An 18,379-nucleotide genomic window follows, 5' to 3' on the forward strand; every position below is an offset into this window, starting at 1 on the left:
TATGTATACGCCACACTTTATCTATTCATCCATCAGTGGACACTTGCGTTGCTTCCAACTTTGGGCGACTGTGAACAATGCTGCTATGAACCTGGGTGTACAAATATCTTTTTGAGATACTGCTTTTATTTCTTTTGGCTACATACTCAGAAGAATTGCTGGATCATATGGTAATTCTATTTTTAATTTCTCGAGGAACTGCAATACTGTTTTCCATAGCAACTGTACCATTTTACATTCCCACCAACAGTCCATAATGGTTCCAATTTCTTTCTTTTTTTAATGTGCAAACACTATTGAAGAGTGGAAGTGTGTGATCTCACGGCAGGAATGAGGCACAGGGAAGCATAAGGAGGCATGATCAAAGATCTGTTCTTGGGCTGCCTCAGTCGGTTAAGCATCTGACTCTTGATCTCAACTCAGGTCTTAATCTCGGGGTCGTGAGTTCAAGCCCCTCCCCCCCAACCTCGGTGGGCTCCACTTAAAAAAAAGAAAAAAGATTTGTTCCTTAATCCCACAGACATTCTGAGAAGTTGCAGGTGCTCTGTCTTCAGACTGTTGATCTGAGGATGGAAGAGAAGGCAGTTGTCCACCGGTTCTCACCTCCACTGGTCCAAGTTTGCCTCAAAGAGTGGTTTGTTTGTTTGTTTGTTTTTTGCCTCAAAGAGTTTTAAGTCCCTGGTACTTCTGGGTTATGCTTGCCAAGCAGATTTCTACAGTCTCCCACACTGCAGCATTACGGAGAAGCCCGGGAGAAGGGCCACACGACCCCTGTGCGCAACTAGTTGGTGCCCATGCAGAACTGACTGTGGCCGCAATGGCTGGATTAGATGACAGGTGAGCCTGAGAGGATCTGGAGTTAGAGAGAGATGTATGATAAAAATTCTATTCTAGGTAATGAGGAGCCACTCAGATGGATGTAACAAGCTAGATGGCTTCTTTCCTCAGTGACTATTCCCTCAGCTGGGATGGGGTCACCAGGTTCTTGGTGGTACCTGGGTCCCTTCTTTTCCTCCGCGTGGTCTCTGTATGTCATCTCTGTGGCCACTATGCTACACGAAGGGCAAAAGCTAGAGTCCCAGGGTGCCTCAGACCCGAGGCAGGAGGCTCAGCGAGCCTAGAGCCAGGGTCAGGGGTCCGCCTCCAGAGCTGTGCATGTGGAAGGATGGCGGCCTGCACGAACGGCTCCAGTTTCTACACATCCTCACCAACACTTGTTATTTCCTGTATTTTTTTTTTCTTTTGAAGGCAGCCATGTTAAATCAGTGTAAGGTGGGATCTGTGGTTTTGATCTACATTTCCCTAATGATTGATGACGTTGAGCACATTTTCATGTGCTTATTGGCCATTTGTGTATCTTCTTTGGAGATGTCTCCTCAAGTTTTTTAATTGGGTTGCTTGATTTTTGTGGGTCAAATGCCATCTTTAACTATTTCCAGAAAACAGAGCTAGTTAACCAAGGTCAAATTCTAAGTAGATAAACACTGACTATATGCATACAATGGAATACTACTCAGCTACAAAAAGGAATAAACTGATGAAAACGACTTTATGAATCTCAAAGACACTACACTGAGTAAAAGAAGTCGATCTCCAAAGTTACATACTATGTGATATTTTGGAAAAGGCAAAACTACAGGGCTGCATGAGGCGCCTGGGTGGCTCAGTCGGTCGGGCATCTGCCTTCAGCTCGGGTCATGGTCCCGGGGTCCTGGGCTCGAGCCCCGCATCGGGCTCCCTGCTTGGCGGAGTGGGGTAAGGGTCGGACCACAGAGGGAGAGCAAGATGGAACTGGTCTCAATCCTGACTGTGGTGGTGGTTACACAGATGCAGAGATGAGGTAACACTCAGAGAATAGTACACCCTTTAAAAGAAGGTCATTTCACTGCATGTAAATTAAACAAAGTTTTCATGCAGAAGGCAAAAGGGTTTCTCCTTTTATCCACACAGACATTATGCTGAAGCATCATCTCATGGAACCCTCATAAAACTCCAGGAATGTGTAATTACTAACTGTTATTTGAACCCAGGTCTGACTGCACTAGGAGAAACTAAGTCCTGATTATTTTGGATACCTGAGATTCCATTCTAAGCGTTCCAAGACGTGGAGTGTTTGCTAATTATTTCTCCTATAGTAGCAGGAATTTAGAGTGGGTAGAACTCTGTCCGCACATAAATGAATCTTTCTCCCTGGGGACCGGGTCTACAGAGCTCCCACCAGATCCTCAGTAGGACTTAAAGATCTTAAAAAACTCGGGAATCACCACTCCAGTTCGAAGGTCCAGGGAGGGATGGTGGCTTGCCCCAGAGGGCACGGGAGGCCTGTGACAGTGCCAGACACCCAGGCCAGTTCTCTCTCCATCGCCCAAAGATGCCACAGTTCCAAGCATTCCTAGTGACGTGCTCCCCATGGTGATTTCAGTCCACACAATTTCCTCACTGGTAGGTGCATTTCCCCCGCCAAGCTGGAACCAGGGAACTTTGGGCTTCCCTGCGACACAGGGCTGAAATGTGGGCCAGGTCCCTAGTCCAATTCTTATCTTGGTCAAATATGAAGACCGCATGCTACAACCTTGCACATTTAAGGTAATTAATAGAGACAGCTCCCAATGAACAGAAAAAACAAGGACGGCTCATGCAGGAAAGCATGCTTTTGATCTGTGCCTTTGGTTTTCTGATGAGCTCAGAGAATTAATATTTGTAAGGCACTCTTGACAAGCTGAGGCAGGAGCACAAATTAGTGTGGTTATGCTAATTAAGTGAGAGGTTCTGTAGCTCCAGGACCCAGTGATTAAAGAAAGCGAAAAGGGCTGACTGGTCTCTGGGCCCTCTGCAAACAGCCCTGTGCTCGGAGTGAGCTATGCTGAGAAACCCGCACAGAAGACCACGCACATTTCCTCTCACCTGTCACAGGTGCCCGGAGGGGGCACAGGGGAGGGAGGACTCAGAAAAATACACTAGGATTTCTCAATTTATCCTCATTGTGAAAATTTATAAAGGAGGAAAAATAAAGGGTATGACCGGCTTGCGGCATTCGGCACAATCTGTAAGTGACTTGTACAAGAGAACCTCGAACGGCATGTGGCATTTTAATTGTCACAAGACAAACGCACCATACCGTGACCGTTTCACCTTCAGAGCTGAACAAAGACGGTTTAATGAATCCTGAGCGTCATCCCTGCAAGGAGAAACTGAGGCAGCATCTCTTGGGATGAAGCAAAGATACACCTGCAGGTAATCAGCCCTGCTCTGACTCTGAGATAAGCTGCCACCCATGAGGATGGGCCTATTCCTTCTACATAGACTTAAGAATATAATCAGGACTTTCCTCAATCTACCCATATGTGCTGTGGCCACGTGTAGCTGAAATGAAACCCCATCTATTCCTCCTTAAATGATCTTTTTGGAGGTTTATTACTTAGTTTTAAAAATCTATTCCCTGGAATTCAGCTTTCTCAAATGTAAAAAAAAAAAAAGAGAGAGACCCCTGGGAGGAAATACCTCAATAGCCAGAGACATCCCCTTCTTCTGTGAACATGGAGGTCTGAATTTCACTTACATATGACCTTTTTTAAAGAAACTGTCATTTTAGAGCAGAAGGGGATATTAGGGAAGAACAAAAGCTAATGTTTAGGAGCACTTACGTGTCAAGACTCTGTTAATATGCTTTACGTGCATCATCTCATTTAATCCTCCCTCAAGACTGAAAGGTAGGCATGGTGATGATTTTCTTCATTTTACAGATAACAGAACAGAGACTTACACAGGCAAAGCGACTCAACCAAGATCCCACAACCACCCTATGGGAGAGCTGGATCCAAATCCGCAGGTGTAGGACTGGGGGGGCCCATGCCTCCATCACTGTTCCATACTGAGTCCAGCCTCTCTTTTCGAAGATGGGGAGCCTGAGGGCTCAGAGATGCACTGATCTGGTGCTTGCATGCAGAGCCAGGGCCCAGGAGGCAGGTCTCCTGACCTCCAGCCCAGGCTCACACTACTTCCGACATGGATGAGTGTCAAGAAAGTATGAAAGCCTAAATCAAAAGTCTCCTGCAACATAACACAGGTGGTGGCCAGACTGTCAACTCCCTAAGGGCACAGATGCTTCTGATCTTCTCAGTATCCTTCACTGCCCCAGGAGACAACTTGGCTCGCAGCACTGAGCCATTCATTGATGCATAGATGGGTGGACAGCGGGTGGGTGGGGAGGTGGGTGGATGGAGCTATTTTAAGTAAGAGCCTGTCTACACTGTGCACATCCAAAGCAGATTCCCGTACAGTATTTTTAGCAAATTCACTTTTTAAGTCACCTCTGAGAAACCAGAAGCTGCTTCAAAACCCTGCAGACAGATGCGGACACACCTACACGGTCCTCAGAGAGGCTGGAAAGCCCCAGGGGACCCCAAACAAAAGACACTGAGGGTGGCTCCACGCCAGCCTCCTGGGGGCTCTGTAGAGGACCAGCACTAGACCCTGGGTCCGTGGAACACATTCAGGAGAAGAGGGGAAGAGAAGCAATGAGAGAAACCCACAGTCCCCAACCGGCTCTGCCTCTCACTCAGCATGTGACCTCAGCAAGTCACGTCTCGCCCTGCCGCCTCCCTTTCTTCAACTGTCAAATGGGCACAATACCTGCCATTTCACTCTTTATAAGAACAGAACTAATAAAATCATACGCTCTCTAAAGGTAAAGCTCCTAGCACAGTGCCCGGCACACAGGAAATACCCAGCAACTCTGAGCTGTTGCCCTCTTCCACAGAGAAAAACCACCGTGACTCCAAAACCTTATCATAACCAAACAAAAGAACAAAACCCATAACAACAGCAAAAGCAAACAAACACCCTATGTCTACAAAAGTGTTTTGAAAGCTATAAAGGATTACGTAAGTTTTATTGTGATGACAGTCAAGTGTCCTGAAATGTCAGTGTCTTTATTTTTTTTTTTTTATTTTATTTATTTATTAGAGAGAGACACAGCGAGAGAGGGAACACAAGCAGGGGGAGTGGGAGAGGGAGAAGCAGGCTTTCCGCTGAGCAGGGAGCCCAATGTGGGGCTCGATCCCAGGACCCCGGGATCATGACCTGAGCCGGAGGCAGACGCTTAACGACTGAGCCACCCAGGCGCCTCCCGAAATGTCAGTGTCTTTAAAAAACAAAACAACCCAATACATCCAACTCCCCCTTTATACTGCAGATGGGGCTCACAAGGAACCAGCATTAGAAAGCCTTCTGAGATGGGTTTGTCCACCCCATCAGGTTTCAACAGGGGTGCCAGAAGCTCGGAAAGATTACACCATTTGCCCCAGGTCCCCCAGCACGAAGCTGGGCTTCCTGGCCCCCACGTGAACTGGAGCAGGAGAGCCAGCACCACTGTCTCCTCCAACATCCCCTCCAGCCTTATCTAGCGGCCCTGCTGGCAGAGCGGCTGCCTCAGTGGCACAGGGGTCCCCGAAAATGTGGAGGCTCATTTCAACCCAAGTCACAACAGTCGAGAAAATCATGTCCTCACAGCCAATGAAAATACAGATAAATGGGAAGTAGTCCTATGGGCTGAGGTCCCGACTTGGCCCCCACTCGGCATGTGACCATGGGCAAATCTCAGCTATTCTCGATCTCAGGATCCCACGCACAAAAGAAAAGCTCTGTGTCTCCACGTCCTGCTCTGCAGAATGAGAAGCTCCTCTGTTAAGGATTAAATGAGACCATGTGTAACACACGCAGCACAGAGCCTGGTACGGTTAACGCAGCAAGTGGTCAATGAAAGTGAGCTGCTACTATTTGCATTTATTACTGAGAGGAGGAGCTGAGAGTAGCCAGTTCCATGACCCACGTACAATCATCCATCTATTTATTCACAAGCAGTCGCATGAAGGAGAGGGGCACATGAGATTATCCATGACCAGCAAATAAACACAACCCTTGTTTCCAAACAGAAGTTCCGGTTTTTTGTTTGCTTGTTTTAGGCCAACTACGTGGCAGTGTGGACCCATCCCACTCCAGCGGACTTCGGCTGTCTCTCCTTCGTTCCACGTCCTGTCTCCCCTTCGTTCCACGTCCGCACCTACCTTCTCCCCAAGGCAGCCGCCGTCACCCGCCCGCTCAGGGGGGCCACGGGCAGGCTGCCATTCTCAACAGTACGGCATGCGGCTGGGAGCCACATCTGTCAAGACCACGCCAATGGCACACATTTTTGAAAGGCCAGAAAGCAAATGCCTGAACGCTGCACTTTAGTCTCCCAGCCTGGGAAGCACCACACGCACCCTGTGCTCGACAGCTCCACGTCTTCTATGCTCTAAAAGTGGGGCAGTTTCTTGATCACAGAACTTAATTTGCAGTGAAATGACGGTGGGGCCAACGAGCCAGCGAGAAGCAAAGAGAAAGGTCACCTGTAAGGAACTACTGAGAACAGAGGGTCTAAGCTGCTGAGAGACAGTCCCCGTATTTTAGGAAGACGCAGTCCGGACTGCAGGTCAGGGCTCTGGTTCAGGGAACCGTCATGGGTCTTCTGAACCACAGCCTGGAAGAAAAAGGTGGCCATCAGATGCAGACTTTCAGTCCAGTCGGTAAATCTCTCCACTACACCTTCACCCACAGAGGAGGATATGACATGAGAGACTCTGCCTAAGCCCCTTGACAAAGAAGAAGGGGGGGGGGGCAGGAGGACCCTGCCAGCCCACCTCTCCTACCCCCTCGGGGAGCGTGTACCATAAACAGAGCTGATGGTGCAGGCGGCGTGTCCTAAATAACACTCAGAGGCCAACTGACAAAAATAACAAGCAGGCACAGGGACTCTAATCTTGGCCTCGTTGTGGGCAGCAGGCTGAGCAGGACCGGCATATACCAGTGGTCGGTAAATGAAAGGCAGAGGCACTGTTCGAAGTGCAGGAGCGCTGCCTGGGAGTCCTTCGTCCCCGTGCATCCCACAGACCCGCACACCGTGTGCACGACCACGGACCGTCACGGCGTCCTAGCTGAGTGTGGCTCAGTCTCTCCCCGTGTCCTAGAGCTTTCTCAATACAGTGTTCTGGGACTCTCATCTCGGCCTCACCATAAGAACTCTCAGGAAACTACACTAAACCAGCCATCAACGTATATGGTTAACACAAGGCCCCAACTATCTGCAGGTCCCAGTCAAGATTATTGGTCCTACTAATTCACCAACCAACATCCTAACTGGCAACTCAAAACCCAGAAGCAGCTCCATTTAAAGGTAATTTTGGGGGCGCTGGGCTGGCTCAGTCAATGGAGTGTGTGACTCTTGATCTTGGGGTTATTGAGTTTGAGCCCCACAGTGGGTGTAGAGATGATTTAAAAATAAAATCTTAAAAAAAAAAAAGATAATTCTGAGACTTGGAATCAGAGCCTAAGTTCGTTCTATGATAGTGTCAACTAAACGCATTCATTCTTCCAGTAAGTAGTTACTGAGCACCTTCTACACACTAGGCACAGCGATGGCAAGCCCGGGGCGGCCAGACAGGCACACTCCCTCAAGAAGCTAACGGATCTAGTCAAGACTCTATTTGTTGATTTTTAACTTTCAGGAAGGAAAGCGAAGCTCTAGTTTCTGAATGAGCTAAACAATACCATTCTACCCAGGTGTTTATTTGGGGCCTCCCATGGGATTCGTTATCTGCTAGAGGAAGAGAAGGCGGGAGGGGTCCAGAGGAAGCTGGTTTTGGCAGAGCAGGCCGAGCACATGCAGGAAGTGGGTTTCCACACCGTTTGGTGGAGGGCTCCAGGAGGATCCTCGGGGGCCACAGCTGAGCCAGAAGGCTTCACTGTCCTCAAAGTGGCTCCCCATTGTCCATTATCTAATGGCCCTCTTACGTACAGAAAAGGACCTGCTGCTTTCAAGCAAAACAGGGAAGCACTAGTTTGAGAGTCTGCCCCCTCAGAGCTCTGACGGAGAAAATGAGACCCAGAAAAGGGAGCTGCCCAAGGTCACGATAACGGGCCTCAGATTTTTAGTCAAAGGGCCTGAAACAAACAGCCAGAAACTAAGATGACAGATCCCTTAATAACTCACAAACTGTGGGGTTGGTTTTTTTAATCATAAAAGAGGCTTTGGGGCAAGGTGGGTGCTGAAGCAGAGGAACACCTGTCCCAGCAGCGCGGCGCCCGGTCGGCCGGCCGCTTCCCGGGCGGGGCAGCTGGTGGTGCTGCCGGGCCTACTGCTCTTTCCAGTGCGTCATCTTATTATGGCAACGGGGAACATGTCCAGCTGGCCCGAGGTAAGACCCAGCCCCGTGCTCCAGCCATTCTCCAACCCGGGCTAATTTGGGAAATGATTTTTCTGCAAGCTCACACATGACTCATCTTTCTAGGCCTCCCATCAGGTCTGTCGGCTACAAGGAATCCCATTCAAACCACCTCTGCCAAGAGCTGCTCAGGAGACCAGGAAACCTTTGGGGTTGCTGCGGCTAATTTTGTGAAACATCGCCTGCATTCATGCTATTCATCTCCTTAAAGGACTGCTAATGTTAGTGGTATCCTTAGTCTCATATGCAGCCTGAAGACTGCACTGGGTCTACCTTCATTTAACTGAGGTGCCCCCCACTTTGGTTAAGATCAGAAAAGAAACGTAGAAACATGAACAAGAATCAAGACGGAGGGGCACCTGGGTGGCTCAGTCGTTAAGTGTCTGTCTTCAGCTTGGGTCATGGTCCCAGGGTCCTGGGATCGAGCCCCGCATCGGGCTCCCTGCTCGGCGGGAAACCTGCGTCTCCCTCTCCCACTCCCCCTGCTTGTGTTCCCTCTCTCGCTGTGTCTCTCTCTCTGTCAAATAAATAAATAAAATCTTAAAAAAAAAAAAAAAGAATCAAGATGGAAAGCTGCTGTGTGTCCAGCACCACGGAGGCTCTGAGCGGTGCTCTGTGAAGGCAGAAAGGTGGCTGGAGACCCCCGGAGTCGGTTCCCCACTTCACCGCAATGGAGCTGCAGCCCCAGGCAAGTGGCCAAACCTCCCCAGATCTTAGTTGCCCTCAGGTGCAAAATGGACATGACCAGCCGTGCTCTTGCCCCTGGGGCCGGTCCTAAGGAAGGAGTGAAATGAGGCAGGCTCTCAATGCATTCTCAAAACCACAGGACACGGCAGAAACATCCAAGACCATTTTGATGTTATTTCTGGACTGTGACCCTGGAAGGGCCAGTCTCCTGCGGACTTTGTGCCATGTGATGCGTCACAGTGTTTGCCAACAAGGAGGGACTCAGTAAGTGTCGAATGTGTGAGTGAATGAAGAGCTACCGGGGGCCATAAAAATGTTGTATTTGTTGCCCGGATTCATTTTGACCACAGAGACTGTTAACTGTGGGGAAAAAGGAAGTGTGAAATTTGAAAGGAGTTTAAAACTGATCAAAATACAGTGACTGCTGATCTACAAGGCCTCTTTCCTCGGCCAAAACAGTCTACTGCCTCATGTAACAGGACTTGAATTTTTCCTCTGTTCTGACAAAATACGTAACGACAGACAGTTACTGTGAATGCAGTCAGCAAGCAATTTTCTTTTTAATAAAAGCCTCTTCACACATTTGAAACATATACACTTGAGTCAGAGACACCAAAGTTATTCTGTTCCTCAGGTGGTGCACAGGTCAGAATGCCACCACGTCAGCCCCAGGGAACAGCTCGGGGTCATGGGGAGCCTACAGAACTGGCCAGGGGCTCGGTGAGTGATAAAACTCCTGGACGGATGGGCCTGCTGGCAACACAGACCAGGGAAAGCGAATTTAAAAAACAAACAACGACAACAACAACAAAAACCTGCATAATTTACATCTTCGTGATGTCTGTTTTGATTGTCTGCCCCAGTTAGAAGAAGGTAAGGCCCAGGAGGCAGTGTTCTTTGCTGTATTGCAAGAACCAGAACAGGTCCAGGCCCTTAGGAGATGCTGGATAAACTATTTGATGAAGGAATGAATGCACGAATGAGCAAGAGAGATTCGGATGAGCACGGTGAGGAGAACTGAAGCCCCTTGCTTTCTTCCCCATCCCTCCGCTGTGCCCCGCTAACTCGACTCACCCTCCGAGTCTCACCTTGAATCTCAATTTCTCACAGAGCTGGCTCCCTGACTCCACCCCCACCATAAGTCTGATGGGACCCCTCCTAAGTTCCCCAGGGCTCCCCACACTGCCAGAGCCGGTGCCTGGGCTACACTGTGATGTCTGCTGAGTTCAACGCTACACCCCCAGGGCCTGGTGCGGAGCCTGACAGAGCTGGTACAAAATCAGTGCTGAGCGGAGGGACTGAGGAATGAATCAATGAAGGAATGGGGCAAAGATTTCAAAGTCCAGTGGAAAAGCAAACAAACACAAATGGTTTCGCCAAGGAAGGGGATACAGACTCAAATGTCAACAGCCCAAGTGGGAAACAGGAATCAGAACCGAGGCCGGCAGCGGGAGTGGTAGGGCCCCCGCCCACGGAGCCTTGTAGGAAACCACGTTCACTGGTTCCTCCAAAGTGGCCTTGGAGCACCTACACCCATCTCCTGCCAGTGTGGTCTTTCAAAACAGGTCCCTCTTAGCTCCCAGGGAAGAGCCTCTTCTCTTTGCGGGGCCTACCCACAAGCTCACCCCAGGGAGCTCCCTGATCCATCAGCCTCGACCCTAGTCTTCTTCCTGGGTCCTCCAATTTCAACGCTCCTCCACCAAGCCTCACTGGACGGGCCCCAACCAGCCAGCAAGTTGACCCTCCGCCACTGTCTGGAGTCCAAACTGTCGCGATCCTGCATGGGGCCTGGAGCAGAGATGACCAGGGACAGCATGAACTGAGGGTTGCCTTTCTGTGTCCCCTAGTAGGCTCTCAGAGGAAGGCAGTATGCAAGACCCCTCCCACAGCCAGGCACTGATGAATGAATAAGTAAGTATACTGAAGAGCAGCAGGACAGACTCAAGATCTCCCCCAGAGCCTGACAAGGATTGCTTACTGGGCATCAGGCTCTAAAACTTACCAGAGACTGTTCACTTGCTAACAGGAGTCCCCGCTTCACCCAAGGACCTTTCCTTTGAATGAAACACCCTGCTGGTGACTTAAGAGTAGGAGGTCTGTTTAGAAAACTCCAACAGAAATCTCGTGGAAACGCAAAGGGAAGTCCCCCTACGATGATCAGCAGGAGCCACCAGGAAGATGTACCCTTCACTCCAGGAGTGTCCTAATCTCCCCTGACGACGGTGTGTGAATCACAGCCAAAGGCCTTATACCGCAAGGATGGACTTCTTGCTAGCTCCACACGAAATGCCAGCCTGCTCCTGCCAACCTCAGAACCTGCTTGCTTAGCTGCCTCTCACCCAATGCGTTTGCCTCCTGAGTTTTCCCACAGCCCCTGGTCAGCCCCTTCTAGTCTGCCCTCTGCCCCGTCTCCACTCCACCCGGGGACCCCCTACTACCCTCTCCTTGGAGCCTAGCACAAAGGGCCTCCCCCATTGCCTTGTCGATGAAGCCCCCCTTTCCTGTGCCCAGGTCCGGACCTCTGTCACAGTGCATTTCAGGTGGCCTGGGAGTTGGGCGTTATGCTAGGTCCGGCTCTTCCGGCCTCAGACAAGCCCCTCTGAAGCAGGCACTTACGGGTGTTTGCAGCTGCTGCAGCCCCTAGCAGGAGGAGGCGCCCAGAGAAGGCCAAGGGAGAACCTATGCTGAGGTAACACAGAAGACAAAGACTCATCTCACGGCGCAGTCTGAGCTGTGGAAAGCAGCTCATGGGATGACAGGTGCTTTTCAGCTCGCTTTTTACTTTGCCACAACTTTCACGTTTTTGACAATGCACGTATCCTTATAATCAAAGAAAACCCCCATTTAACGTTATATGTAAAATAAATAATCCAACTTCCCCCACAGTACTGTGCGGAGACGCTATTCACGGAGTTTCTGAGAAATGCTGTCAAAATTAACCCAAGATATTTCTGGGTTGGCACGTGGGCAGAAAAGCAGCTCATGGTCACCGGGCATGGCCCTGACGGAAAAACAGAAAAATACCCAAGAAACAGCCCTGAGACCCAGGGCCCTGCCCCTGAGGAACGGAGCCAGGCTTCCAGTCCCTCGGCCTGCTGCCTTCCCGCTGCATGGCCTAAAGGAACTCATTGCCCGGCTGGAGCCTGTAAAACCAGGATCAAATCCTCTCTTACGGAGAACCTGCAAGGATTTACCAAGCAACACACGTAAGGTGCTCAGCACAGCGCCGGATATATAGAAAACCCTCAATAAAGGCAACCGAAATTTCCTTCCTGTGCTTGAACCGCAGCCTGCAAGTCCCCACTGCCTTCCGAGTCCACTCCTGAGGCTCCTCTCAGAAGAGTACCCTGGTTCCACCCGGGAGGCGCGAGCAACTTCCAAAATCAACGCCACCTGCCCCGCCTGCAGCCCCTAAAAGCCTGCCTTGCACAAGTCGGCCGCCAAGCTAAGCTGGCGCCCAGGCTATGACAAGCAACGGTGCCCCCCCCGCCCCGCCCCGCCGCACAGGCGCCCTGGCCTGCCCGCCCATCTCACCTGGGACCCAGGGATTCACCCTGCAGGGTGTCGCTGGCTAGAGACGCCCTGGGCCCCGCCGGAGGCATCAGCCCTAACGGAGTCTTTGGGGACTCCATTCCCAGCATGGGCTTTCAAAGCCCGGTAATCGGAAAGCAGCTCTCCGAGATTTCTAGGAACACACAAAGAAATGAGGTTGTCCTCGCCCCCAAAGCCACAGGCTCCCCGGGGCCCTGCTTCCAGAGCTCGGCTCGACGCCGGAGGGGAAAGCGAGCGAGCCCCGAAGGCGCCCAGACACATCCTGCCCGCTTCCTCCGCAGCCAGCCAAGTGGCTGCTTCTGGTTACATTTACACTCGGGGCGCAGCAGAAGTGACACCTTGTAGGGCTCAGCTCCGTCCACCGCGCACGGCAGCCTCGCGGCCGGGCTCCTGTCCGCCGCCCGCCGCCCCGCGGGACCGAACCCGCCGCCCCGCCGGCCCCGCCGGCCCCGCCGGCCCGGGAGCGCGAGCAGGCCGGCGCGCCGAGGCGGCCCCTGCGGGGCGGCGGGGCCCCGGGCCTGGGCGGCGGCTCGCCCCTGCCGCCCGCGCGTCCGCAGGCCCGCCCCGCCCGCGGCCCGTGCCGCGCTCACCTGCTTTCTCGAGCTTGCCGGACATTTCCGGGCTGCGCCGGAGGCCGAGGCCGCCGCTCATGGGGCCCGGGCCCGGCCGCTGCGGGGCCACAGGCCGGCGCGGCCGCTGCTCGCCTCGGCCCTGGCTCGCCGCGCCTCAGACCCGCGCCGGCATGGCGGGCTCCGCGGGCCGCGGCCTGTGCGCTCGGCCAGCGGCGCTCCCGCCCGCCCGGGGCCGCCGCTCCCGCCGCCAGCCGCCGCCGCCGCTCCGCCGCCGCCGCCGCCGCCGCCGCCGCTTCCCCGGGCCCCGCGAGCCGGCCGCAGCGCCGCGCCGCCGCCGCCGCCGTCGCCGCCGCCGCCGCCGCCGCCGCCCGCCTCGGCCGCCTCGGCCGCGGCCAGAGCGCCACCTGCCGGGCGCCCGCCCCTCCGCCGCGAGCCCAGCGCCCCCTGCCGGCCCGGAGCCGGCCGGAGCCCACCGCCCCCCACCCCCCGGTCTGGGACGCAGCGCCCCCTACCGGTCCGGAGTCTCCACGCCAGGGCGAGGGACCGACCCGCACCAGCACGGCTGCCAGCCACGCAGCCTGCGCCGCCACCGGACTCGACTCCACTCCACACCGAGACCTGAGACTGACCCCAACCAGGACTCAGTGGCCCCTGCCCGCAGGACCTGACCTTCTCACCGGAGGCACGGCGCTCCCTGCCGACCCAGGTGTCCAAGCCAGGGCCTGGGATTAACACCCCTGCCCCCATCATGTGGGACTGTGTCCTCTCTAGTCCAGAATCTCCTCACCAGAGCCTGGGAATGACGCCCCCAACCAGGTCTCAGCACCCTCTCAGCACCTGACCCTCCTACCAAAGATACAGCATTCCCTGCTGGCCTGGAATCTCCAAGTCAGGGTGGGGGACTGACATCCCCAGCCCAGAGTGCAGTGTCCTCCCTTGCCCAGAGCCTGGCACACCCCCCTGACACGGGACACACTGCCCCTTTCCAAACTCTAGCCCCCATGCCAGGACCTATGATTGACCCCACCTGGGATTCAGAGCCCCATGCTGGCCCACAGTCCCTGCCAAGTCATAAAACCAATCCCCCCTGCCATCGCCTGGAGCTCAGCAGCCCACCTGGCCAGGCCTAGGCTTGACCCACTCCAGACTCAGTGCTCCCTGCCATCCCAGGGGCTCCAGGCCTTGGACTGACCTGACTTACCCTGCTCTCCCCCATCTGACACTCAGCACAGCCTGAGGGCAGGAGCCACCTGGCCTGGTCTGGGCATGACACGGCCTAGGGCTCAGTGTCCCCAAAGGCTCAGAGTCTCCATCCGTGCCAAGCCTTGGGCCCAAACCATTAGGATAAGTGACCCCTGCCTTCCCTACCTATCTGATCCCCAGATAGGGACTTCTGATGCATTGTCCAGTCCGGAGCTCAGGTGTGGACATTTTTTCTCGTGGTGATTAATTAAGTAAAAGTCATTGATTTAAGAACCAGGGATCCTAGTAGGGCTAGGCATTGTGTTGGGTGCTCTGTGTCCTATGAAAATGTGCACGATCGATTCTTTCCTCCGAAGAATTCAAACTTGGGGAGTCAGAGTTAAATCATACAATGCAGTATACATCTTAGTAACAACTGTTAGTGACACATTGAACGTTCGCAGGTGGGACAACCTCCTTCCCCCAGCTCACTGTCCGTGGCCCGAGGTGGAATACAAAGAAGGAACACAACACCACCGCAGGTAGTTTTCCCTCCTGTTTCCCCCAACATAGGTGAATTAAATAATCTGGTGATGGGGACAGGATTTGGAAGAGGTGCAGGGAGGAGGAGGTGGCTGACCTTGTAAGAGATTCCTATTTCCATCTCCCTGCATACTCTGGTGGGCTTACTGATTCTGTCACTGAAGGCAGCTACGTTTCTAGAGTTGTCAGTTTTAGCCCTCGGGGGGTCAAAGGCGAAGCCGAAGACTGACAAATTCATTTCTCTATTCGAGCTGATGAATGGCTGCTCTGAGCCAGAGTGGCACCGCTCAGCTCTTTTGGCTGCCGCATCGCCAGGCAAAACTGGCCCTTGGCCCCACACCCAACTCCCCGACGCTCCCAGAGCCGCTCCAATCCTTCCAGGCTTCTGCGCTGAGACGGGCCAGGATTTCAGGCCCCAAATCCTAGGTGCAAAGTAGAAAACTAGGCTGAATAAATAAGTAGGCCCGGTCAGGGGTTCATGAGAGTAAAACCAAATCTATTTAATAAATCATGACGTATCCAATGGCAAGGGGGATTTTTAAAACAATAGATTACTTTACGAATGGACCTTACTTAACGGTTATTCATCAGAGGTGTGTGTAGCTATGACAGAAGACACACAGGGTCATGAAGCGAACAAATTCCCGAAGCCCAGTTCTTCCCACCCGGGGGCCCTCTCTCACGCTGCCCTTCCTGTCTGCCACGTTCTTTCTCCTCCTCTTTGCCTGGCTGCTTCCTAGACATCTTTCACTTCTCCATCTGTCACTTCCACGGGGACCCCTTTTTGCCGCTCCCAGCAGCGCCAGCTCCCTACACTGGTCAGGATGCTTGATTCCAGGATTGGAAACCCAGCTCAGCTTGGTTGGAGCAAAAGGGAGTTTGCTGGACGTCAGAGCTAGCAAAGCAGGGAAACAGGCAGGACCCACACAACTACCTCTAGGCTCTGAGACCACAGCATTGCGCCTCTGGGTTGGATCTCTTCCCTGGTGGGGTGGTCTCTCTCCATACAGTGGCCAAGTTGGGCACCCGCAGACTCATTAGCCTAGCCTGGGTCACACGCCCATCCTGGGCTGATGACTGCAGGGGAGGGGGTAGAATATGGAAATTAGCCAGGCCTGGGAACAACCCCAAGCGCAAGAAAGCTCCTACTGGTTGCTGTAGACCCAGCATCCGGGAGAGGGGGGAGGATGGGTGCTCAAAGCAGTACTGCGGGGGAGACACGCTGATGGGGCAAAGCCCGCAGGTGGCCATCTCCCCGTCTCAGATGGCTGAGAGGCTCGCAGCACCCCGTGTTTCTCTTCCACACCCTGTGCCTCCCTGGAGTTCTCTAGTTTCTTAGATCTGCTTAAGGTCTGTCTCCTTCAGGACACTGTGAATCCATGCAGGCAGGGGTGGGCTCATTAGTACCCACAGGATTTTAATTCATGGAGGTGACTCGATGCCACTGGAAGAACGTATTCCTTGTGTTTCCCGAGAAAAGGGGCATAGCACCCCAGCCGGGGCCGTGTGGGGCACCCGGGTGGTCAGGGGGCAGAAGCAGCGGGGGGGCGGGTGGGGTGAGAAGCTTAGGCCAGAGCCTTTATTGGGCTTTCTTCAGGAAAGGCGAGGCAGGGTCAAGTGAACAGTTTAGGGTTGACTGGTGTGAATAATCCCAGTGGGCTTTGGGAAATAGGGGTGGTCTCCAGTTGCCTCGCCCTGGGATGATTTAGGACAGGGGAACATCCTGGCTGAGTGCGTGAGAGGTGCAGAAAGGCGTGCCCCCTTTCCCCTCTCTGAGAACTGACTAACCCAGGGAGGGCAGTCTCTCCCAGGCCAGCAGATTTTTGAGATGTCAAAACATAAGACAAAGAAAATGAAAAACGTTGTTGGTACAGGGACCACGTCTGGCTCACTTGCTGTGGCACCAACTCCAGCAGAGAGAAGGAGCTGGGCCAGCCTCCGCATGAGCGCCGCAGGGCCTTCTCCCAACATTCCGGGAGGGACAAGCCAGATGCCCACTGTGCAGCTCTTCAGCTCCGCTGTGGGATGGACGGCCAGGCAGGTGGCCAAGGAGGCTGCCCTGAGAGCCTAGCGGAGGCAGAGCCCTTTCTGAAAGGGTCACATTCTTGTCTTGGCAATTGCAGATCACCTTCGGCCACTGGGACAACAGGAACTCAGGGAGACTGAGGCAGAAAACGGGCGAGTGGGGTTGCTGGCTCCAGGGCTCAGCTTGGATGGCTGGCGATCAGCTCAGAGGTGCTGAGGACGGAGATGATCGCTTCACTGCATCTTGACTGCAGGTCAAGGCAAGAGGTGGAGCGCAGGACAGGAGAGTGATGGTAGCAAGGGCTGCTCGGTCACACGTTACAGATACCAACTGAACCATGGCTTGGCAAACAGAGGAATTTACTGCAAAGCACGGGGGGGGGTCTCATGGGTGCAAATGACGGGCAGGAAGTGCCCTACATCTGCAGCCCCTGCACTGCTCCTATAGTCACTCATCCACCCTCCCAACCCCCATCCCTTCCTCTCCCGACTCAGCCCGCGGACCAGACCCGGCTCCCGTCAGGGGCCCACCCCAGGTGCCGTCAGGACGGCCAGGCTGGTGGGCTTCCACAGTACAAACACACCTGCCAGGGTCTACCTTTGTGGGTCCGGTTCTCTGTCCTCTACGATGATTATTAACCCCCCTTGGCTGAGTGGGTCACACAGAGACCCATTTCTAGTAAGTGGTCAGCTTACTCTTACTGCTCCGACTCTGGTTTTCACCGCTGTGCCACAACCTCCCTCGCCCAGCTCACCCGTAGGTGCCGCACAGCATCTCACATGCGTCTCTGTCTTTGTTCAGTCCCCTCCCATCCCATGCCGTACCATGCCATGCCATCCTTCCCCTCCCATCCGATGCCACGTCATCCCATGCCATGCCCCACGCCATCCCTGTAGAGTGTATATCCTCAGTGCGCTGGGCCTCATGAGGAAAACAAAGAGGAACAAGACTGGAGCTCTGGTCTTTAGGAGCTTCAAGGGAGTTGGGGGTCTCTCAGGTCCCAGCCAGCTCTCCCGTGAGACTGGCTATGAAGAATGTTCCAGCAGGCAGTGCCCACCATGCTGTCTGGGTGTGGGAGTATTCACGTCAATTTGGAGCACTAGGAAAGTTCAAAAGGAGGAGACAGATACTTTAGTGACTTTAAAAGCGTCGGTAATTTTGTTTTCCTTGATATTTTCTCATTATTTGTTCATGTGAGCATGAGGGCCCCACGTTCCCTCATGCCCCAGGCCTGCAAATAGCTTAATCCTGATCTGGAGCCAGAGCTCAGGGAACTGGGGAAATGTCCGCAGACATCCTCAAAAAGGTGGGGACAGATGTCTGATCATCACGCCACAATCTAAACAGGGCATCTCCCAGGCTGACCCCTGGCAGAGCAGGTAACAGATTGGCTTCGTGGTACTTTTGGCCTTTTCTCTCACCTGTGGGGATTCGGGCCAGTTAACAGAATTCTTGCTCTGAATGCTCAAAAGCTGGTATGAAACGGATGCATTTCTCTAAGGACACATAAGGTAACTAACCACAGCCTTGAGAATCGGGTTAAAATGGGACGGTTGAGC

General features: G+C 53.4%; 1 protein-coding gene across 3 annotated transcripts in view; it reads right to left on the reverse strand.

Moving 5' to 3' along the window:
- Nucleotides 1-13,242, reverse strand: part of RAPGEF1 (Rap guanine nucleotide exchange factor 1) — a 136,772-nt gene extending 123,530 nt beyond the window's left edge. The window contains exon 1 of one of the 3 annotated variants that reach the window (XM_088018861.1): nt 13,088-13,242. In XM_088018861.1, coding sequence (XP_087874987.1) covers nt 13,088-13,148 — 61 coding nt within the window. In that variant the 5' untranslated portion in view covers nt 13,149-13,242. The remainder of the gene's footprint in view (nt 1-13,087) is intronic. The other 2 variants (XM_088018863.1, XM_088018862.1) reach the window with 2 other exon arrangements.
- Between the last annotated feature and the right edge of the window lie 5,137 nt (nt 13,243-18,379).

Source organism: Eumetopias jubatus, unplaced genomic scaffold (genome assembly GCF_037043125.1).
Source record: "Eumetopias jubatus isolate StellerSeaLion01/CBP00866 unplaced genomic scaffold, mEumJub1_p1.0 scaffold_15, whole genome shotgun sequence".
Taxonomy (NCBI): Eukaryota; Metazoa; Chordata; class Mammalia; order Carnivora; family Otariidae; genus Eumetopias; species Eumetopias jubatus.